General features: G+C 37.4%; 2 protein-coding genes across 2 annotated transcripts in view; one reads left to right on the top strand and one right to left on the bottom strand.

Moving 5' to 3' along the window:
- Positions 1-204: 204 nt before the first annotated feature.
- LOC308346113 (uncharacterized protein) overlaps positions 205-23,996 on the bottom strand; it is a gene marked incomplete at both ends in the record, with an annotated part of 67,921 nt that continues 44,129 nt past the window's right edge. Inside the window, 2 exons of the mRNA XM_080808723.1 lie at positions 205-778; positions 9,102-9,153. Coding sequence (XP_080664849.1) covers positions 205-778; positions 9,102-9,153 — 626 coding nt within the window. The remainder of the gene's footprint in view (positions 779-9,101; positions 9,154-23,996) is intronic.
- On the top strand, positions 22,475-22,990 carry LOC308339552 (keratin-associated protein 13-1-like; the record flags this gene model as incomplete). The annotated part of the gene is made up of 1 exon (XM_080798334.1): positions 22,475-22,990. One exon carries the CDS (start codon positions 22,475-22,477, stop codon positions 22,988-22,990), a length of 516 nt encoding a protein of 171 aa, XP_080654460.1.

The following is a 23,996-nucleotide window of genomic DNA, read 5'->3' as shown; positions in this document are numbered from 1 at the left end:
GTCAATTGTTCAAAATTACAGGCACACACTTAATATTTTCATCATTTGTTAAGTCCACTGAAGGAACTAGTCTATCAGCTGATACTTGATGCCAGACAAAGGGTGAAGAGCTGGCGGTAAGAGGCATTAGCTGACATTACTGAGAACACTACAGTAGCAGCTCTATGTAGAGACTGAAACATTTTACTCAAAGCGTCTGGAAACTCAACAAGTTGGTCTACAGAAGGCTGATCTATAGGTTGGCTTGTAACAAGAAGACTGGCAGCTCCTAGAAGCCAAGTTGGTTGGATCCCAGAATCTGGATCCATAGCCCAGTGAAGGGAAGCCACAGACTCCATAACTCATGGATCTGGAGCCCTGGGATCCACAACCGAGTGAGTAGCAGCTTCTGGATCCATAGCTCAGGGAATGGCAGCTGCTGGACCCCATGCCCACAGACCCAGAGCAAGTCGTCTGGCAGGGATTGCAGAGTGTGGAGGTCCTCGGACTGTTGCAGGATGTCTGGCAAGGTCTGGACACCATGCAGGATGTCTGGCAGCTGGTGGGCTCACAGCAGTTCTCCTGACAGCCACTAGCAGGGGAGGAGCTCAGCTGACAGGTGCTGGGAGAGCAGGAGTCAGTGCGGTAGACCAGGTTGCTGGGGCAGGAAGAGCCACAGGAGGAGTTTACATAGCGCATGTACCCCCCAAAGGAGCTGGAGGAGACGTTTCCAGAGCAGCAGCTGTAGGACATGTTGGCAGGAGATGTAAGTTCAGCTGAGTGACCTTGAAGAGATGCTCTGAGTTTCAATGCCATAGACTGGACTCCAGGTTATATATACTCTTAGAAATGGGTGTGTCACCGTCCAGATGCTCCCTCCTCCTCGCTTGTCACTTTATGCAGGAATGCCTCGCTAGGTTATTGCCTAACTCTAATTTATCACGTCTTCACATAGTTAATTGTGCTTCAATCATTCTGATACACCTTGGAAGAAGCTACTCAGTTTCTTTCCCCAGGAATTCTCTATGAATTGACCTTTGAAGTTATACATCATCACACTTCCAAATACCCTTCCCCTTTTTATCCATGTGGGCCTTGAGTCCTTGTCACATCAGATGGACTTGAGTAAACTTTTCCTTCACTTCTGCAAGGCTATCAGGAGCATCAGTGGTTACTATTTAAAATACTTTTTCCTTTTCTTCATAAGCATATAACAATGGATTTCTCCAAATACTAACTATACTCAGCAGACTCAACAATCTATCAATCAAACCTTTTACTCTTTTTCTATTTGAGTTAATCCATGTAATTACTGATATGTATTATTGACTTTCTTATGTCTTGAGCTCACCACTGGAATTAAGGGATATGGATATCATTCTTGCTGACCATGCCAGTGGACTTCCTTAAAGGGAATGGAAGGCTAAACTGCTTCCTTAAATGATGCTCTTCTAGAGACAAATCATAACAGACTCAATCTCAGGAAACAAACTGAGGGTTGCTAGAGGGGAGGGGAATGGGAGGGATAGGGTGGCTGGGTGATGGACATTGGGGAGAGTATGTGCTATGGTGAGAAAAAAAATAAAAATTAAAAAATCAAAAATAAATAAAAAGGAAGAAAATTACTCAAATAACTTCATAAATCTCCCAACTTGGATTCTGTTTAAAGTGATAGCTTTATACAACATAAATAAATTTCAACTATCAAGAGACCAAAAAATAAATAAATAATAAAAACAATAAACACAACCCTTTGGGTGAGACTTTAAGCAGAACTGTTTGCTGGAACTGAGTTTCTGCGTGTATTTTCTGAGAAGCCTATCTTGCCGTAGGCATTCTTCTCTGCTTTATCCTAACCCAACTCACAGTTTTGTTTTGTTTTGGTTTGGTTTGTTTTGCCTTATTTCTTGGTGAAGGGACATTTTCCTAGTTCTGCTTACTAATTTATATCTCAAATTATATTTTGGGAATTAACACCAAACATTTTCTGAAGCAGCTAACTTGAAGTATTAGAGCTACATGGGTCTTTAATAACTGTGGCCAACCCACACATTGAAAAATTATGCTTTGGAGAGGTTCAGTGAATGCCTCCTAACTGCTAGGAAAGATAGAAGCGGAAACCACAGTCTCCTTATGCAGAGTCAAGACCCAAATAGTCTGCAAATATAAAAAGCAAATTTAACTTTAACTTGTCTCAGAAAAGAATCTATTAAGCTTATTTATACTAAGATATAAAAGGCTAATAAAGCCTTATTTACCTCTCCTAAGAATATTTGCATTGAATAGTGTTCAACAGTAGAATTCCATGCATCACTGATCTTCATGCATTTAAAGTATATTTTACCTTCTAGCCCGAGAAAGAGAAAAGAATCTGAATAACCCCTACCTAGATTAATGAAAAACAACAACAAAAAAGGGAGAAGAAAAAAGGTTTCTCCTTATCCAGTTTGTGCCCATTCATCCTCTTTCGAATCTGGCATTTTATTTGGTTTAACTAAGGGGAATGGCATTTACAATTGTCATTGAAAAGAAAGCCCCTTAACGACCTGAAAATTAACTTGCTGAATTCCAAAGCACGCTGCTTCAGAACACTTAGTTACTTTGTTTTATGATTATCTCTCCCATGCAGAATCCAAAGTGTGGCATGCATCACATGAAGTGCCCTTGTGCAATACTTAAACCATCACTCTGATTCACTGAAGTAAACTTAAGTTATGCTTTATGAATGGACACCTATAAAATTTACTAAAGAAGTATGTGCCATCCCTAACATATGGGATTCCTTAAAATGTCAGCCTTTAACTCCTTTAGAATGCACAATGTTTCTCTCTTCCTATTCATAGTTGATTCTGCTAAAAATAAATAGGTAAATAAAAAGACTTTCTAATACCCGGAAGTTCTTGTTTCTCCAGGCAGGCTCCCCCTACCTGGGAATTAACACGAAAATAAGTCGGGAATAAGTCAATTCCAATTAACATCGCCCCACACCCATTCCTAATTAGGTGAACACTTTTCATTACTCATCCGTGCACTTTGTACAGATACTAGTGAATACCTCATAAATGCTAATAAATGTGTCCCACTGAAAGGAAGAAAAAGCAAAACAAAACTACAGTGGTTTTAATAGTCCATAAGTGGATCCTGGAACTAATAAAACACTCTGTGTACTCTACAAACATAGGCAAAGTTTTTAAGAAAAAAAAAATCACTATCTGGATATGTCTGTAGAAAAATGCTATACTGCAACACTTTTTTTGGAAATGGAGATATGCCAATACTACACAGAATAAACCAGCATTAGAGAGCTCAGTAGCCACAAGTAACTTTATGATCTGAATTACTTGAGTATTCGTTATTTTTCTAGGTCATCCCATTAACGTAGTTCAGTCTTCAAGTTGACAATCCCCTTTTGCAATGTTTTCAGAAAATTTTGAATACCCTTTAAATCAAGTGAATATGACCAGAAACAGTAAAAATTCATATATGCCGGCCAATACCTTTATCCTACCTGTTCACTTTTCTAGTCTCAAAACTGCCTTCTCTAGACCTATTGCGCTATCTGCAAAAATTCTGCTTCCTAACAGCTGTTCCTCAGTAGGATTTTACTTTCCAAATTCTCCCACTTAGGGATTGATTTATCTGTTAAAGATTAACACTACGTACAGGCTGAAAGACCCATTTCTGGGGAAAGAATGAGGAAAAACAGTCCGCCTCTCGGCTCTGGCTTCTGACCCAGGCACCAGACAAGTCACCCTGCTGCCTTGTTTGACTCTCTGGGCGCTGGAGCTCAGCTAATATAACCACAGCCTCTTCCTGATGCGAACTGACCGTTTTAAGTCTGCAGAACCACATCATCCATAACTTTGATTTTAAATGAAAAAGCCACTGTAGCTGATTTCTAGACTCTGCTTCCAGACCTCCCTGATCTTCTGACATTTGCCTTTGCCTAATTTATTTTGAAAATGGGGAGGGGAAAAAAAAAGAAGAAGAAGAATATGCAGAGTGATATGGCGAACTCTAGGGCAGTTTTCTGAAATGACTACACTCCTAACTGTTACCATTTTATCATACTTGTTTCATCTCTCTCATTCAGTTAAAGAGATAAAACGTTAGAGATTGGCCCTCGGTGGGCCAACCTCAGTCTGCTGCTCTTTCCTATCTTTCCACTAACGCATTCAGTTTGAAGGAGTCTGCTAGGAAATTTTCCGCATGCATATTTGTAAGTCTATGCACTTTGTTGTTTTGTTATTAATATTATTTTAAGATTTTATTTATTTATTTGAGAGAGAGAATGTGGTGGGGAGAGGAGCAGAAGGAGAGAGAGAGAGAATCCTCAAGCAGACTCCCTGCTGAGTGTAGAGCTCTTCGCAGGGCTCCATCCCAGGACCCTGAGATCATGACCTAAAATCGAGAGTCTGATGTTTACCTGACTCAGCCATCCAGGCACCCCTGTTTCACTATTATTGTTTGAAATGTAAGAATGCAGTCTTTTTTTTTCTTTTTTAAAAGATTTTATTATTTATTTATTTGACAGACAGAGATCACAAGTAGGCAGAGAGGCAGGCAGAGAGAGAGGGGAGAAGCAGGGTCCCCGCTGAGCAGAGAGACCGATGCCAGGCTCGATCCCAGGATGCTGGGATCATGACCTGAGCCAAAGGCAGAGGCTTTAACCCACTGAGCCACCCAGGTGCCCCAAGAATGCATTCTTATTGCACATATATTTGTAAATGTCTTTTTATGAAAAGTTACTTATTTTTAAAATTTTTTAAAAATTACTTTTAAAATAAATTCATGTTGATATTTGTATATTTGGGTATTGTTCTATTTTCACTTCAGGGGCACTTTTAAGCCAGGCGCTGTTCTAAGCACTTTATTACAAATATTAGCTCATTTGTAATATTAGCTCAATCTTCATAATAATCCCATTCAGTACATATTGCTATTGTTTTTATTATAGAGATGATGAAGCTGAGACAAACAGGTTGAGTTTCTTGCTCATGGCCACTCATGTAATAAGTAGCAAAAATAGGCTTTGAACCCAGATAGTGGACCCATTGTCAGAGTTTGTGCAACGAGTACTTTATTATAAAGATCTAGTTTCTTTCTTGTTACTATTGTATAGAATTCTTCTATAACAATATCACATTTTATTGACCTATTTCTTTATTATTTTTGACTTCTCACTATCACAAACCATGGGACAAGGAACATACTTGTACTTACACACACATCTGGGGTTCCTGTCAGGTATACACTTAGAGGTAGGCTTGCTAGATATTTTCAATTTCATTTTCAATTTTGGTGTAGTAATTGGGAAGCATGGCCTTTGGACTCCGAAAGGCTGGGTTGAATCCTGACTCCATCATTTGGTAGTTATACAACTCACACTCCTACAAGTTTGTTCTTTTATTATTACATTTTATCAATTATTCTATAGAGTTATTTCTCCTTTCAAATTAATTTTTCAGGAATTCTTTGTGTGTTCTTTATTTTATGCCTTCGTCATTAAAAAACAAACAAACAAATGACTTATTTGTCTATTTTGGAGAGAGAGAGCAGGGAGGAGTGGGGCATAGGGAGAGGGGGAAAGAATCCTCAGGCAGAGTCCATGCTGAGCACGAATCCTGACTCAGGACTTGAACCCACAACCCTGAGATCATGACCTGAGCCAAAATCAAGAGTCAGGTGCTTAATCGACTGAACCACCCAGGCGCCCTGCCTTCGTCTTTTATATGTCGCAAAAAATACTTCTCCACTGGGTTGTTTGACTGCCTTTTTTAAGGTCAGCTCTGCTGAGGTAGAATTTACACATAATGAAATTTACCTCTCTCAGGCATACAGTTCAATGGGTTTTGACAAACATATACAGTCATGTAACCACCAATGCAATGGAAATACAGGACATTTCCATTATCACCCAAAGTTTCCTTGTGCCCATTTGTGTCAATCTCTGCCCACCATATATCTGAATTTCCGTCCTTACAGTCTTCAGAAATGCACTGTAAATGGAACTGTCTGTTACACAGCTTTTGGGGGCTAGTTTCCCTCACAGAGCACAATGCTTTTGAGATTCATCCATATTCTTACACAGATCAATAGCCCCTTTCTTTTTATTGCTAAGTGGTATTTCTCTGTATGTATGTTATCCACTCACACCATCCATTGACATTTTGATGATTTCCAATTTGGGGCTATTAGGGACCAAACTGCCCTGAACATTTACATGCAAGTTTCTTCATAGACGTATGTTTTGTTTTTTCTAGATAAATGCTTGGCAGTGGGGATTGTTAGTTTATATAGTAACTGCATGTTTAGCATTACAAAAACACTGCATGGCCATTTTCCATTTTGCATTCCTAACAGCAAGGTATGAAAGTTCCAGGTGTTCCAAATCCTCAATAACACCATGCATATTATTATTATTATCATTACCATTATCCATTATTATTTTACCTACTCTAGGAGGCATGTAGTGATGTCACATGTGATTTTAGCTTTCATATCCCTCATGATAATAAGAGTGTACAGCTTTTGATGTGCTATTTGCCTTCTATAGCTCTCCTTAAATGGTGCATATTTTAAAATGTTTTTGTCATTTTGGGGTTGTTTCTCTACATACTTGAGTTGTAAGAGTCCTTTGAATATCCTAGATCCAAGGTTTCTATCACATATGTGTTTTTCAAATATATTCTCCAAGGTTGTGGCTTGTAGCTTGTCATTTCATTTTATCAGAGTGTTTTGAAGAACAGATGTTTTTAGGCTTAAGTTCAATTTATCAAAAAAAAATTTTTTCTGGTATATGGTACAAAGTTTGAGTCAAAGATTTTTTTTTTCCTTTTGTGTCATATAGATATCCAATTATCCTAGTACCATTTGTTGAAAAGACTGCCCTTTTCCTACTGAATCACCATGACATCTTTGTCTAAGTCATATATGCACAGACCTATTTCTGGAATCAGTCTTCTGTTCCATTAAGGTACATGTCTACCCAATACCACCATGCCTTGATTACCATAGCTTTATAAGCCTTGACATCAGATTGTAAACCCCAAACTTTGTTCTCTATTTTCAAAATTATTTGCCTATGTGAGTTCCTTTTAGTTTCCATATAAAGTTTGGAATAAATTTGCCAACCTCTACAAACAACCTGATACGTTTTTTTCATCGGGGTTATGTTAAATCTACATCCAATTGGGGGAGAATTGAATTCTTAATAGTCTTTGTTTCATAAGCATGACCTATCTCTTCATTTATTTACACATTCTTTGATATCTCTCATCAATGTGTTGTGGTTTTCATTATACAAATCCTACATATGTGTTATTAGGTTTACAGCTAAGTAGTTTGTGGAGTTTGGTGCTATTTTAAATGGTATTTTAAAATTTCAATTCCTATTAGTTCATCACTTTTACATAGAATTGCTTTTTTATTTTTTAATACAACTTTGTATCCTGCAAGTGTCCAAAGTTCGTTTATTAGTTCTAGCAGATTTTTGTTAATTATTTTTGGTCTTTCGTATTGGCTATAATGTCATCTGCAAATCAAGACTATTCTTTCTTCCTTTAGATATATATGACTCCTTTCTTTTGGTCTCATTCTACTGGGTAGAATCTCCAATGCAATGATGAATGGAATGGTCAAAGCAGACATCCTTGCTTTGTTCCTGAGCATTCCATCTTTCTTTATTCACTATGATGCTACTAGTATGGTTTTGTAAATGTCACTTTTTAGGCCAAGTAAGTTCTCTTCTAAATCTTGTTTGCTGAGAGCTCTTACCATTAGTGCATTTTCTAAATGCTTTTTCATGCATTTGTTGAAATTATTGTATAGTTGAGTTTTTAATCCTTCGATGTGATAAATTGCACTAGGTGATTTTGAATATTAAATCAACTTTGTATTCCTGGGGAAAACATCCTTGATTATGATGTATTATACTTTTAATATATTACTGGATTAGATTTAGTGACATATTTTCCAAGGTTTGTTTTTTTTAAAAGCCTATTTTATGAGGGGTATTGGTATGTGATTTTCTTGTAACAGTGTCCATGCCTAGTTTTCTATGAAGGTAATGTTGAGCTTATAAAATTAGTTGCGAAGTGTTTATGCTTCTCTTTTTCCAAAATATTTTATATAGACTTTTTTTCAAAAATAATTTTTTTAAAGATTTTGTTTATTTGACAGAAAGAGACACATCAAGAGAGGAAACACAAGCAGGGGTGCGGAAGAGGGAGAAGCAGGCTTCCCGAGGAGTAGGGAACAGGATGCAGGGCTTGATCCCAGGACTCCATCCCAGGAGACTGGGATCATGATCTGAGACGAAGGCAGCCACTTGAGGACTGAGCCACCCAGGTGCCCCTTTTCAAATATTTTGAATACTTTTCCAATGAAGCTGCCTCAGGTTGGAATTTGCTTTTTTGGGAAGTTTTTAACTGTCATTTTAATTTCTTTTATACATATAGGGAAATCCAGGATGTCTCGTTATTTTTGATAGAGCTGTTAGTGTATATCTGCCAAGGAATTTTCCCATTTCGCCTATGGTATCCCAGCAACTGACCTCAGAATCCAGCAACAGTGATCATATAAATCTGCTTGGGCTATAAAAAAGACAGATAGCGGTGACCTATCTCAAGACCACATGGACAGTATGAGCCATTGCTAGGGCCACTGTGGCCAGAACATAAGGCGAGTTCAACGATACCAGTTGGAACAAAAACTGAATCCAGAAGGCATAAAACCAACACTCTCACATGCACTATCCATTTTTTTTTGTTTTCATGCTAATCATTTCTGCCATGATATAAATATACTGTCCTCCCTCAGATGTTCATTCAAATGAAATTTTATTGCTTCTTTTTATTAAAAGTATTTTAAGGAAACCAAACATCTTTTGAATCTTATTAAGCTTGACTGCCTCAAAACAGAATGCTCCAGTTGAAAAAAATGCCCTCATTCTCTCCTTTCCATAATTTTGTGTGGACGTGCATGGCCACTTTTCTACCCTACTTTGCTTTCAGGGCCTCCATTAGCTGTGTGTTACTAAGGTGACAGAATGTGGTGATAGGTTTTACCCTTCATTTGAAGTACAGATCTTTCCCTGGATGCTGACCAGGGAAACCATTTACCTGGTGGAGGTTCCATCTTCATTCTGCTTGTCAGTTGATAAGCCCAATTTTTCTAAAAGAATAGAAAATACTCAACTCATCTGTTTCCAAGCCTTAGTTCTCAAATCCCCATCTAGAAAGTTTTCAAAGATATGCATAATCTAGGGGGGAAAAGTTAAGGGACTGAAAAAAGAGTCCAGTATTACATTCAACTTCTATGTTCCTTATCATTTTATTTGTTTGAATTCAACACCATAGACAAAATGGAAACACAGCCTAACTAGGAATTGAACCAACTGCAGATAGTTTACAGAATCATATATCACTAAACTTACCAAGGAAATGCTAACGTTTGAAGCTACAGATTACAATGTCTGATTTTTTTTTACACTGATAAAGGTGTAAATTTTAATGTATGATGGTGGAAACAACACTGAATGACAGCAGTTTACTTTATGTTGTTACGTAGATCAGAGGCAGGACCAGATGGTTGTTAAAGGTCCTGATGATTGCAAAATTCAATGACTTTAAGGTAAAATTCACTTTCTGATAATTCAGTCTCCATAATGAGCTTCCACATGACCCCATTTTGTTACTTACCTTTTGTTCTTTGGCTGGTTTTGAAGGAAAAGGTAAATTCCCTCTCTAGCAAAGTATAAGCAAGATTCACAAAGTCCATGATCAATTTGGTTAGAAAGGATACTGATAGCAAACGTGAAGAAAGTCATCTATTTCTTAGAGAGTGTGTTAGAGTTCTCCAGAGAAACAGAACTGTTCATATGTGCGTGTGTGTGTATGAATAGTATATGAATATAAAGTATGTATATATATATGCATATATATGTGAGTGTGTGTGTGTGCATAGGCAGAGAGATTTATTTTTTAAAATTGTCTTGTGTAGCTGTGGGGCTGGCAAGTTTGAGATCTACAAGACAAGAGAGCAGGCTGGGAATTCATCCTCTTGTGGCAATCCTATGTCTGAATTCCATAACATGGCAGGATGAAAACTCGGGCAGGGTTTCTATGCTGCAGCCTTGAAAATTCCTTCTTCAAGAAGCCTTGTCTTTGCTCTGAAGGTCTTCAACTGATTGAATGATGCTCACCCATACTATGGAGGTAATCTGATTTACTCAAAATCTACTGATTTATATGATAATCGGACCAACATCTTAACTGGTGTTTGACAAATAACTAGATACCACAACTTAGCTGAGTAGAAACATTATAGTTACAACCATAACAGATAGTTATTAACGCATTAAACAGTATCAGCAAATAAGGCATTATCAGACATGAAAGTAGTAGGCAAATAATTCTTTCATCAGAAAAATATAACTGTCATTCTGCTATTTACTTCTGCTGATTTATTACTTCTTCATTTATTTCAATAATATTAATAATATGGAACTTGTGAATATCTCAATATCTTTGAGTCATTCTGGATTAAATTATATTTAAAATCACAAACTTTAAAATCTCAACAGCACTTAAAGGAAATCAAAATTGCTCTCAACACAAGTGTTTTAAAAGGTAAAGCACCCTCTGGGAAAGACATTAGTCTTGTCTATTTAGAAAAGAAAGAATGCTTTAAAATATTCATAAGCCAGTACTATTCAATGCAAATTAAATCTCTATATATTCTATATCTTATAATGACAGATGTTTTCTATGTATTTATTTACCAAAAGTATAAATTGATTTCCTGTAATATTGAAATGTTTATTATAATAGTTGTAAGAACTCTTGACTTGAAACATGAGACTATGAATTTGTTACAGGAAACCACATCTGTTAGGATATATTTATTCACTTAAATTCATAAACTGTGTTTGCCATTTGCTATAAGATATGAGTTTTTACACACTACACTTGTAATTATTTGTATCTCAATTATGGCATCACTGAGTTAGCTATCCTTAACTCACTCTAGCCATGTGAAAATCCTGAAGAGTTCCTTGGAACTAGAAACATACCTAAAAGCATTTCCAGATTTTTTTTTAAATATGCTGGTAAAATAAAGTAGAGAGCTTAATAATTAATTTTGAAATAATGCAGAATATCAATTTTCTCTCTTAATAAAATAATAGTGGGTAATATTTAATAAACATTTTATATGGACCAGGCATTGTACGAAACGTTATACATGGTACATAAGTTCTTCTATTTAACTCACAGTTTTCCAAAAATTTCTATCCTCTTATAGATGAGCTACAATATAGCAGAGACCATGTATCATCATAGCTTTATCTGAGTCTACACTTAGTTCTTAACTGTACTGCCTCAGTAACAAGGAAGGTAGGTAAGATGGTTGGGAAAGGTAGAGAGTGAAAGATTAGAAACAGGGTAAGGAATGAAGAAATATTAAGAGAACAAAGTGAGATATATTGGAATGATTAGGATTCAGGCTTTCTTGGGACCCATTTTTGGTTTCAGCTATTCAGTTCTGTTGAAAATAAGTTTTAATTACCCTGTTGTCTATGCTTTATTAATCCACAAAAGGAAAATCAATACCTAAAATCTACTACAACTTCATGCCATCTCCCTAGACTTCAACGATACTCCAATCTTCTATCTCCCCTAAAATAAAAAAATAAAATGTTCACCTTGGTTATATAATCTTTTAAAAATCCTTGTATCTTTTCTAAAACATGTCCTTCTTCTTTTAATTTAACTGTAATTCCCAAGGGTTGGACTTTAGATGTCTCTCAAATAATGGTTTCCATGAAGCCTTTCCTAGCTTTTCTGTGACAAGATCCCAGTGGTTCAAAAATGTTCATCATTTTTCTATGAGTCAACCCTGAAAATTCCTTTATTTTAATTTCTACTTTACATGCCATAGATTATAAGCATACAAATCCACAAAAAGACAAATTGAAGACTGTTAATAATCAAAAACAAGCTTATGTGGGAGTAGGCACAGGTGCAAATACAAAGAAGCTGAGAAAGTTTGGTCCAAAATGTCATCCTGCTTAAAAAAAAAAAAAAAAAAAAAAAAAAAAAAAGATTTCCTGGAAGGGAGATCAAAACAAAGAGCATAGAAAAGAAAGAACCTATGATCAGCATGTATGAAAAAAACCCTCTACCGGGAATTTTATATATACAAATTAATTTAATTCTCCTACGGAATATGTGCCATTATCATGTACATTCTCCAAATGCAGAAGCAGAGGCAAACAAAACTTTTATAAGTTCCCTTCACTTAAGTAATGGAATTAAGATTCAAGTTCATGTTTGTCTCACTCTAAATTCCATTCTTTTCATTCATTCATTCACTATTCACTAACTCCGTCTGTCCATTGTATTTGCTCTCATAAGCATGAGTTTCTTGAGCAGAATAGATTTTTTTTACTAATTTTGATTAGACAAGTTATAATGTATAGATACATAAACAAGTGAACAAATGGATAAAATCTATGAGGTCATTACAGTCTGATTATTAGTACCAAATCCACTCCCAAATTTTCCAAAACTGACTTTGTTAGGAGCCTGAAATATATTTTTGGATGAAAAGAACTATATTCCGATCTTAGATTGAATTTGGATTCTGTTTCTTTGAGACAATACTTAGGTCTCAAATAGAACATGTTGCACAAGGAAGAGAACTTTTCTCAGGATATATCTTGGGCTGGACTCTTTGCTTTATCTCACCAGGAACAGGGAGAAGTTAGTCATTATTGGGCTTTTAAAAAATATATATCTTGCTTGGGGCTTCAAGTTTGGCTAGAACCCAAGAAAAGTAAAAAGAGAAAAAGGAAACATAATTAAGAATCTAAGTATAGCAGTGTTTTCAATATCTAGGGCACCTGGCTTGCATATTCTCCAGAAACTCTATGCCTTTCATTTAAATGGTTGGTGTACCTTAGGGAAGCAGAACCAATACATTTTCATGCCAAAGAAAACTGACTAATGACACATAAAACACACTGAAATAAATAGAAACATGAGCCAGATTTCTGTTAAGGAAATTATTGTTAAATAAGTTAGCATCTTTCTATTCCTTTGTGTCATCCTAGAAAGAGATGATCCAGAAAGTAGATAAAATAATATGACTTTTAATCATAGGAACCAAACCTAAGGTTGCTGGAGGGTAGTGATGGACATTAGGAGAGCATGTGATGTAATGTGCACTGGGTATTATATAGTACTGATGAATCACTGTCCTCTTCCTCTGAAACTAATAATATGTTTATCTTAATTAATCGCATTTAAATAAAATTTTTTAAGAAATAAAATGTGTTCTAGAAAGGGAGAGGAAAGGGGTAGGGGTGAGGTAGTGGAGAAAGAATTTCAGAACTAACAACTTATAGATTTCTAGTTATAACATAGATTATTGGTGAATTAAAATGCTTCGGTTAATGACAAGATGGCTTTTGAAGGTCTCATTTGATAGGTGGTTCCTGAGTTAGAAGATCTAGTATGTCCTTAGGAATAGAGTTTTTAAAAGTTCCTTGTTTGAGATCTTAGAAATGCAACATACTGATTTACAGACCTCTGAACACATATTATTTAGGAAAAAGGTGACTGACCTCTAGAAAAACAACAAGAATGTCGAAGAAGCCAAATTCATCATGAAAGGTGGGAAAATCCCAGATCCCCAGCTTCCAAGCCCACGGTCCATCCTCTGGAAAGACTGGTGAGGAGGAGCACTCATAAGTGGACACAGGATGGCTAGAAGGTCCCCTGGTGGCCCGCAGAAACTTGGTAAACATGGACAAAGGGAGTCAGTCACTGTGGTAATTCAATTCCTGGGGAGACAGGACTCCACTTTGACCAATGGAGGATGTATTTGACAAAGTGCCACAGACTCGGTGCTCAAATAACAGAAATGAATTGCCTTTCAGTTCTGGAAGCTGGAGGTCCTAGATTAAGATATTGGAGGGGTTGATTCCTCTAAGGGCAATGAGGGAAGGATCTGTTCCGGGCTGTTCCCCTTCACTTGTAGATGCCTATCTTCTCCTTGGGTCCGCCAACATCTCCTTCCTTCTATGTATGAATGTCTCTGTGCCCAAAGTTCCCCTTTTTATGACGATAATCATACTGGATTACAGTTCATCATAATAACCTCATTATATAACTTGGCTTCTCTAAAGACCCTGTCTTCTAATAAAGTCACATTCTGAAATACCAGGGTTTGGGACTTTAACATATGAACTTTGAGGGACACAATTTAACTCACAACAAGTGACAAGCAGTCATTAGAGGGAAAAAAAAAAGAATTTAGAGTTTGATTAGGTATTGTCTCTTAACTTCAGTTTTCTCTGGGTTTAATGAGGAATTGCAGTGAATTTTCTCCTAAGGAACTTTATAAACATTTTCCACTGGGTGTGGTGTGTGAGGAAAACAACCTGGTAGAATCCTCTGAGGTTTCACTAATCAGTTATCTAATTAAAATGAAATTGATTTTCCTCTGCACAGACATGGCTGAATATATTTTATTCATTTACTTAAGAGACACATATCATTCCTTTCTCGTATATAGGATGGAGGTGACTGCTTCCACAGCCAGTAATCCAGTAATCACCATGCAACACTTCAGGGCCTGGCCACATACCACTCCCCAGAGTCTCATACTGACAAGACATCATGCTCTTCTCTTTCCTGTCCTGAGGAGTCAGGCAGCAGAATCTCACTTCTTAAAGCGACAATCCTGTATGTTCATTGCTAACAAGTAAAAATAATAAAGTCGATACTAAGAATGCCTGTATTCATCTTTTTAAATAAACATTACAAGTCCTCCGTGAGCCAATAACTGAGGGAAGGATGTCGTCCCTTCTTCTGGGTCTTCTCTGGGAGATTAAGACAGGATGCACAAAACTCAGGATTCCTAAAGTACTCTGTAAGAGGAACAGACTAACAGCTACACAGGCCAGATATGTAGAATTGCGAGCCAAGTTTCATCAGGGCCACATTTGCAAATGATCTTGAAATTGTCTTTGGGAATAGTTGATTGAAAAGACACTATAACATGGAGATTCCAAAGTTTTATTTTATTTTTTTAATATTTAATTCATTTATTTTTATTTTATAAAGATAGAGCGCACAAGCATGCGTGAGTGCGGACCAAGGTGCAGAGGGAGAGGGAGCAGGAGAGAATCTCAAGCAGAGTCTGTGCTGAGCACAGATCCCATGCAGGGCTCGATCTCACAACCCTGAAATCATGACCTGAGCTGAAACCAAGAATCCAGGGCTTAATTGATTGAGCCACCTACATGCCCCTTGAGATTCCAAAATTTTTAATGGGAGTCAGAAACCGTTCATTCAAAGACATCTGATCTAAAATTAAATAAAATGCCAACAAAACTAATGAAACTGCAAGCATTTTAAGAGAAATTGAATAGAAATGCTTAGCTACTCTTGAAAATAAGCACCAAGTTTAATGAATGAGACAAATGGAAGCACTTCTTTGGTTTGACGGTATTGCCAGTTTAGAAGGCTAAATCACGATCAGTGGTGTGTGAAATACAAAGATCGGGGAAAAGAGAGAAGGAAAGGGAAGGAAGAAAGGGACGGATGGAGATGAGAAAGAAAGGGACATTCCAGAAGGATAAGAAGCACAGCATTTGAGTACAACATTAAGCCATTAATTTAGGAGGCCATCTATCACAGGCCCTGCGGTGCAGATTAGTCTAGTGAAGGCTTAAAACTCTGTTTTCTGTGGAGGGCTGCTAATAAGAGCTGCTATGCTCTTATTTTTAAACAAAACTCTGTTTTCTGTGGAGGGCTGCTAATAAGAGCTGCTATGCTCTTATTTTTAAACAAGTGTACTTTTTGAAATCCCAAGTTTTTCCTAGTTATAAACATTTTGCTTTTTGGTAAAGAATGACTCAGGCAATAAAAAAGCATTTAAGATATTTACAGCAGTGATTCTCGAATTTGACACCTCAGAAGCACTTAGGAAGGGTTTTCTGTGATCATTTGAGCAAAGATTCACATATACTCTTTACTAATTGCTAGGCAAGACTGTGGGCATTTTATTTATATTTTTATCCCATATAATTCTCATAATAGCCAAGGCAAGAGGTACTAATATACCCATGTCACAAACAAGAAAAGTGGAACATGAAGAACTCAAGTCAATGGCAGGAGATCACAGTACTGGGAAAGGCAGTGCCAGGATTCACCTCCAAAGCATTCTGACAGCAGAAAAGAGGCTATGAGTTTCCACATTACCTTCCGCCTAGATTGCAAAGCCCCTTCACCAAAGCCGCGCACTGTGCTGCTGGCATTCTGACTTGTATGTTTTAATAGACATTACTTAAATTTACCAGAGTTTAAGATCCTGAGTGATCACACACAGTCCATCCCATAATGTCCTAGGATTACATTGTTTTAAATTCCAAATCTCTAAAAATAAATCAAATCCGCGGAGCGCTTGGGTGGCTCAGTGGGTTGAAGCCTCCGCCTTCCGCTCGAGTCATGGTCCCAGGGTCCTGGGATCAAGCCCAGCATCAGGCTCTCTGCTCAGCAGGGAGCCTGCTTCCTCCTCTCTCTCTGCCTGCCTCTCTGCCTACTTGTGATCTTTGTCTGTCAAGTGAATAAATAAAATCTTTAAAAAATAAAATAAAAATAAATCAAATCCTAGTATTAGGATAAGTTAAAAAGCCATTGTCAAGAAACGTAGCAAGCAAGCAAGAAGGAACCCTGTGTATAGGGAAGCAACAGGCTAAACTATACTTTACAGCCTTTAGTCCCTCCCATCAGACCTTAGTCTATTCTGAATGGGCCAGAACTTGCAAGGGCGATTTGCCCATTAGTCTCTGGGCACCAGAACCAGATTTTAATATCATAAAATTCTATGATTTGAGAACAGAAATGGGACAATGAATAAATGGAGTTAAAGAGTTTACTCTGCCACTAAGTGAGAAAACCAAAACAAAGCCCTGGATAGAGGTATCCCAGATGTTGGCACTCCAGGTATTTTTGCCTCCAGCAGATATTGGGAAACCACGACCTCTGCTAGGTTTGTGCCGCCAGCCACCCACCAAGACAGAGACCAGCCAACAGAGCAGTACTAAGCAAGGTCTCCTCCAGAGAAAATCAGGCAGTCTTCCTGTCAAGGGATCCTGCCTAATTACCAGTTTGAACAAGCTCAGGAGACAAAGAAACCTCAAGTATCCTCTACTTTGAAGCCTCTAAAAATCCGGAAGTACCCTGAAATAAAAGTTCCTCCTCTTTCCCTTTCCCGCTCTCTTCTCCATGCTATGCACCATGCCCACTCAAGTACCTCCCCTCTTATCCCTGCACTGGAGATGAAGAAAGTGCAGAGTAAATGTGGAGTTGCCTTCTGTATTCCACTCCTCGTGCTTTTAGTCAGCAAAGGGCTGGGAAGAGAAAAAAATGAGGCAGAGGATGCTGATACCCCAGAATCAGGAATAGACCAGACCTCAAAGTAGCAGGAGAGGAAGGTGCACACACACAGTCACACACACACGAGTGCACACACACACACACACACATCTATTAGCCTGTGCTCTTTCTCCTCATCTCACTGCTTTCCGCTAGGTCAAGACTTTATGTCACCTGGAAACATTAAAGCCCATGAGTCTTAGCTGACCCATGACATCTGAGTGGAAAAGCTTCCGCGTCTATTAGACACACATAGTTAACCTTCACTAAGCTGCCAATCAAAGAAAGAACACAAAAAATTGGTTAATATTTATGTAATCTTCCTAGGTGACTTACTTCAAATAAGACATTGAAAACATTAAGACAATGTTCTTTTTCATTCAATTGGCATATGTCTATAGAATGCCTACTATGTACCACAGACCATTTTAGTTCCGCTCACACATTTAACATCTGATTTCTAACTCAAAGCCTGTTTTCATTCTGCCTTCCAATTTTAACTATTACAGTCTGTCACAAATGCTATTCTTCTTTCTTGTATTTATAGGGAGTCCTTACCACTCATCATGAGGCCATCTGCACAATGTCACTGGGTAGTGACACGCAGCCTTTGTTCAAGCCCTAGGATGCTGCATCTTGCTGGGTGGATATTAATGCTGCTAAATCCATCTTCAACATTTCCAAACAACAGCATTTGTAACAGCTATTATATCTGCACAGTAGCAAGGAGAGAGGGTGAAGCATATTATTTGCAGGAACTGCCCATTACAATGGAATTATGACGTTATAAACAGAAAATGGATTTCCTTTTCTCTCTTTGTAATGCTGTACTTCATATTCTTGGCAAGACAATCCCTGTACAAAGGTGGTTACAGTTGTCAGGCATGGAGTAGTGTGATGTCACATGGCTATGACCTCTCCTGAGGACTCCTGGCTAGTTGTTAATCCTTTAGTTTAGTTTAATTTAAATTTGTTAACTCTTTGGTCTAACCATGTAGTACATCAGAATCACATGTGCAACAACTTGAGGAGGAATTCAATCATTTGGTTTTTTAAAATTGTTTATTTATTTTCTGGTTGGTTTGTATGTTCTCAAATGACCCATTTGTTACTTCTGATGCATATTCAGAAGTAAGACACCACTGATTTAAGTCATTGCCCAGTATATAAAAACCATGTCAAGTTCTGCTGTCATGTAAAATATTTTTGTTCAGAGGATCATAAACATAAGTGAGATGGTCCAGTTGACCTGTGATTTGTCTCATGATTGGTGTTTTTATAATCCAATTCCACCAACATAGATGCATTATATTTCCCTATTAAACAGGGAAGAATATCCTTCAAGTGCACGGGAAGTTTGTTTTCACAAAATGTCTTCAAACCCAAAACCTCTCAATTTATGACAGTGACATTAACATCAAGCACAGGCTTGAAAACTAATGACAATTAAAATTGGGTCCCACAACTACAAAATAAAGAGGATTAACTGAACTTGGGAATTTCAAGGAATGCATCCTCTATGAATGGAGTTCCAGGCAGCTGCAAGCAAGGGAGCCCAGCAGAACCAGATTTTCAAAATTTTATAAAATGTCAGAAACCCATATTTTGTACAGTTTTTTTTTTATTTTTAAATATCGGCTACTAATTTAGAGTTTAATTTAAAAAAAAAAAAAAAAAACTATGGGGGTGGTTCATGCTTGTGGAAGACCATACATCTGTAGGCTGGATTCAGTGAGAGGACCTGGGAGTTTGTGATCTGTTATTTCAGCTATATAAACACTACCACATTGATGTGAGGAGGGTCAGATGGACAGGGAAGAGAAGGTCATCACTGTGTGCCTGGGAGGGCAGCGAAAATGTTGTGTCACTATAGACAAATTTTACTGATCTTATTATTTTGATTAACAGTAATCCTATCTCCAGCGAGCAAAAAGTCACTCTCACTTGTGATAAGACAATTATTTCCAAGAATTTCTTGGAAACACTGTAATTTGAGAAAGGCATGGTGTTCCCAGCATTGAGTGGGCTATGACTTTTATCTCAGTGGCTAGAAACCCATAAGAAAAAAAAAAAAATCTAGAAATTTAGAAGATCATAAGATAAATTTTTTTAAAGTAGCTGTTTGATGAGAATGAACTACTTCATTATTCCTTGGACTTACTGAGGTCTTATATAGTGCTTCCTTTTGTAAAATTGCAATTAAACCTACTCTTACATTGAAGAAAAGTTGTTAATTTAAGCATACACAGTAAAATTGCATTGTAGTTTTATCAAATAGAGTTGCAACTCCATGCCTTATGCCACAGCACTATACTTTCTGAGTGTCTGATACCGCATAGTTGAAATTTGGTGTATATTACACCAAATTGACAGGAAACAACCATATGCTCAAAGAATGTGATAAATCTATCAGACATTTTCATTAAAAAACAAACAAACAAACAACTTGGAGTTAAAGAGGACGAGCGGCAAATAATAAAAGCAATAATAAGCCACAATAATCCAATTATTGAAAATTAGGTTAGAACTCTGGACAGAGACATTCCCATGGAAAGTATACTGAAGAGAGCCCTGGGCACTCTATGTGGGTCCCTGATATCTCAGACAGAAGTTCACTAGCACATGTTCAAGTTTCTTAGATAGAGCAGCTTAGGTAAAGACAGAGACAGACTTAACCTAATGAAGATTCAGTGGCAGGGTCTTCTTCAGGGTTCTTTTGTCTAACATTTTCCAAGGCTCCACTGAAATCTTCCAGAGACATGTGGAGGGACCCACTGCTCCATTTGTGCTGCTGTAGCCTGGGAATCAATCGTTTGCCCTTCAAGTAGTTCTGGGCTGTGGGTAGATCCAGAAAGTTGCCTGTACTATCTCTAGACCCTAGAATCAACCTGATGAACCTTAGAACTTCAGGGAGTTTTGACTTTAAGAAGAAGGACTAGAACCAAAACATTACTCTGCTACCAAATAGATCACTAAAACTGAGGGTCCACAGCCATTTGTAGCTGATTCTCACACAAGACCAAATGTCTAGGGCCAGCAGACTGGGATGGAGAGATAAAGCAGGGACAACAGGCTGAGATAAGCATAATCCCAGGATTGAAGCACCAACTGAGAAGAATGACACAGGATGTTATAGACGGGGCATTACTAATAAATAGCAATGTTCAAAGGAACTTTTCTGTGTCATCAAAAAAAATTTATTTTTTGATTTTATATCTTGACACTTTACTGAATTCCTATACATGTTCTAGCAGATTTGGAGTCTTTTGGGTTTTCTACATATAGTATCATATCATCTGCAAAGAGTGATAGTTTGACTTCTTCTTTGCCGATTTGGATACCTTTAATATCTTTTTGTTGTCTGATTGCTGAGGCTAGGACTTCTAGTACTATGTTTAATAGCAGTGGTGATAATGGGCATCCCTGCCATGTTCCTGACCTTAGGGGAAAAGCTCTCAGTTTTTCTCCATTGAGAATGATATTCACGGTGGGTTTTTCCATAGATGGCTTTGATGATATTGAGGTATGGACCCACTATCCCTACACTTTGAAGAGTTTTGATCAGGAAAGGATGATGTACTTTGTCAAATGCTTTTTCAGCATCTATTGAGAGTATCATATGGTTTCTTGTTCTTTCTTTTATTGATGTATTGTATCACATTTTTGATTCATAATTTTGGAAGAAAAAATGAAATTCTATTGTTTCTACAGAAAATATGTTGACAAAGTTATTGTCATATGTAAAAGTGATCAAAGACTATGCAGCCAATAAATACAGAGGAAATGTTATAGATGATGGTGATAATTTTGATGATACAATTTTATTGTCTTGATTTTGTGATATTTGTGCTTTTTGTCATCTCAGTTTGTATTTGTTAATTTTATTTTATTCTAAATTAGCATCCATATTTATATCTACTATTATGTTCACAATGTTGTATTCTTTTTCTTAAAGAAGTGCCCCCAAATTATAAACTTCAAGATTCACATAACTTGGACCCTCTCTAGGAAGAAAGCTGGGACAGAAGAATGTACCAAAATTAGGGAGAAAAATAAAGGATCTGCCATGAACTTGGGAATACTCAGAGAACATTCAAAATTTTGAGGTCTTGTGGGAGGGGAGAACCCAGGATGTTTTGAGCATATAAATATACTGCACAAAAGCCCATGAATTAAGTTCATTTTGAAAAAAATTGATTGAACTAAGAAGTAGAATATCCACAAGTCATCCAATGGGGTAGAAGAAAATCTGGACAGTCTTTTCCCTCTCTCTACCACTGTCTTTTGGTTTCTTACCTCATCTCAACATCATTTCCCATTTTGGTTTTCTTCACATGCATTCATGTTGGTCTCTTCTTGCTTTAGATTTGATTTCATATTTCTAAAGATTAAATTTCTACAACATATTTGTTCAGGATTATGCCTACTTCTAATCATCTAGGTAAATCTCTTTGGCTTACTTTCATAAGAGCCCTCTAGACTGGACATAGTAAACAATGCTAATAGTAAGTAGTAGATGCAAAATTATATTATAGTGTGAATCAATGGTTTGATGTAGGGACAATATTTAGAAGATTCCTCATCAAGACCAGATTTCTGCTTCTCAGACACTGACACAAAAGGGAGATGACTGCATTGTAATCCCCACCTTGGGAAGAAAGCATTCTTTGGCCAAAGGTGAGCACATGTACGTGCACATGTTTTCATGACCAGAAAATTCAGAGGGGATTCCCTGACCATGATGGTGTAGGCATTAATTATACACCGTCATAGCATTTGTAACACAGATGTACTTCATTGACAGAGGACTATAAAAACAAAATGAGTGAACCCATAAATTTAAGATGAAGAGAGGTAGTTAACTCCAATTTTTAAAAAAGGATTACTGAGTTACATGTATGCAAATAAGGGACTCCAAATTTTGAAAAGTTGACATTGTAAAGTGCCACACCCATTGCAGAGAGTATATAAATGCCTCACTTAAGGAGTACGATATTCAAACACAACCTTCTCACTGTCACTCAGCTGAACTCACATCTCCTGCCAACATGTCCTATAGCTGCTGCTCTGGAAACTACTCTTCCTGCTCCTTTGGGGGATACTTGCACTCCCCAGGGTCCTCCTGTGGCTCTTCCTATCCTAGCAACTTGTTCTGCAGCACTAACCTCTACTCTCCTAGCACCTGTCAGCTGGGCTCCTCCCCTTCCAGTGGCTGTCAGGACACCTGTTATAAGCCCACCAGCTGCCAGACATCTTGTGTGGCATCCAGACCTTGCCAGACATCCTGCTACCGCCCGAGGACCTCCACGCTCTGCAGTCCTTGCCAGGGGACTTGCTCTCCGTCTCTCAGTTTTGGATCCAGCAGCTGTCATTCCCTGGGCTATGGATCCAGAAGCTGCTATTCACTGGGCTGTGAATCCCAAGTCTTCAGACCCATGAATTATGGAGTCTGTGACTTCCCTTCTCTGGGCTATGGATCCAGATTCTGCCACCCTACCTACTTGGCTTCTAGGAGCTGTCAGTCTTCTTGTTACAGACCAACATGTGGATCTGGCTTCTTTTGATGACCTTATTAAATTTCTAATCTTGTTCATTCTCACCAGTGCCTCTATTCATAATCTTTATTATCTTCACCTACAGGAAGAATTATCTTCTTACTCTTAGATTATCAAACAGTCACCTCGTCTCTGGCCCCAAATACTGGCTGAAAGACTTTATTTGAAAAATTCTAAAATTAATGTAATAACTGAAAATAAAATCTAAAGTCTGCATTGGAGATAAAATTCATGTTGGATTTTCTTCCAAAATAGTATGAAAATCCAAATTATTATAATCAAATAAATTTATTTATTCTGATAACCAGCTGTTTATTGTTGTTAATTTTTATTAAGTAGACTTTTGATTATGGTAGGCAATGGAGATATTGTGAAAAGATCAATACACACCTGGAAATATATTTTGAAATCCTAAGAAATTGGGGATTTGAATTTTGAGAAGCCCCAGATATTTTTCTTACTCAAACTACTAGTAGAAGACTATGGTTTAAGTACATAGGCTATTATGAATTGAACTCTCAGATTCAGGAATTAGATTGATTTTCTCACAAGACATGGGAATGCCAACAGGCATAAAGTAGAAGACTAGTCGATAGCTATATAAGAAATGCAGAGAATAAAAATAATATTTACATTTATATGGTTAGGTTTATACATGAAAGAAAAAATAAATAGAAAACAAATGAAAATGATTATGTATGAATTTTAAGTAACTTTGCTTGAAGTCACCCACATTTCTTAGCAAAACTGATAAATACCTGGGGCTCCTGGGTGGCTCAGTGGGTTAAGCCTCTGCCTTCGGCTCGGGTCATGGTCCCAGGGTCATGGAATCGAGCCCTGCATCGGGCTCTCTGCTCAGCAGGGAGCCTGCTTCCCTCTCTCTCTCTGCCTGCCTCTCTGCCTACTTGTGATCTCTCTCTGTCAAATAAATAAATAAAATCTTTTAAAAAAAGCCTGATAAATACCTGCATCCCACTGATAAGTATTCAATATGATCTTATCTACACATATGTAA

This window comes from Martes martes (genome assembly GCF_963455335.1).
Source record: "Martes martes genome assembly, chromosome: 1".
Taxonomy (NCBI): Eukaryota; Metazoa; Chordata; class Mammalia; order Carnivora; family Mustelidae; genus Martes; species Martes martes.
Note: the sequence above shows the minus strand (reverse complement) of the source record. Positions and strands in the feature narration are given on the sequence as shown.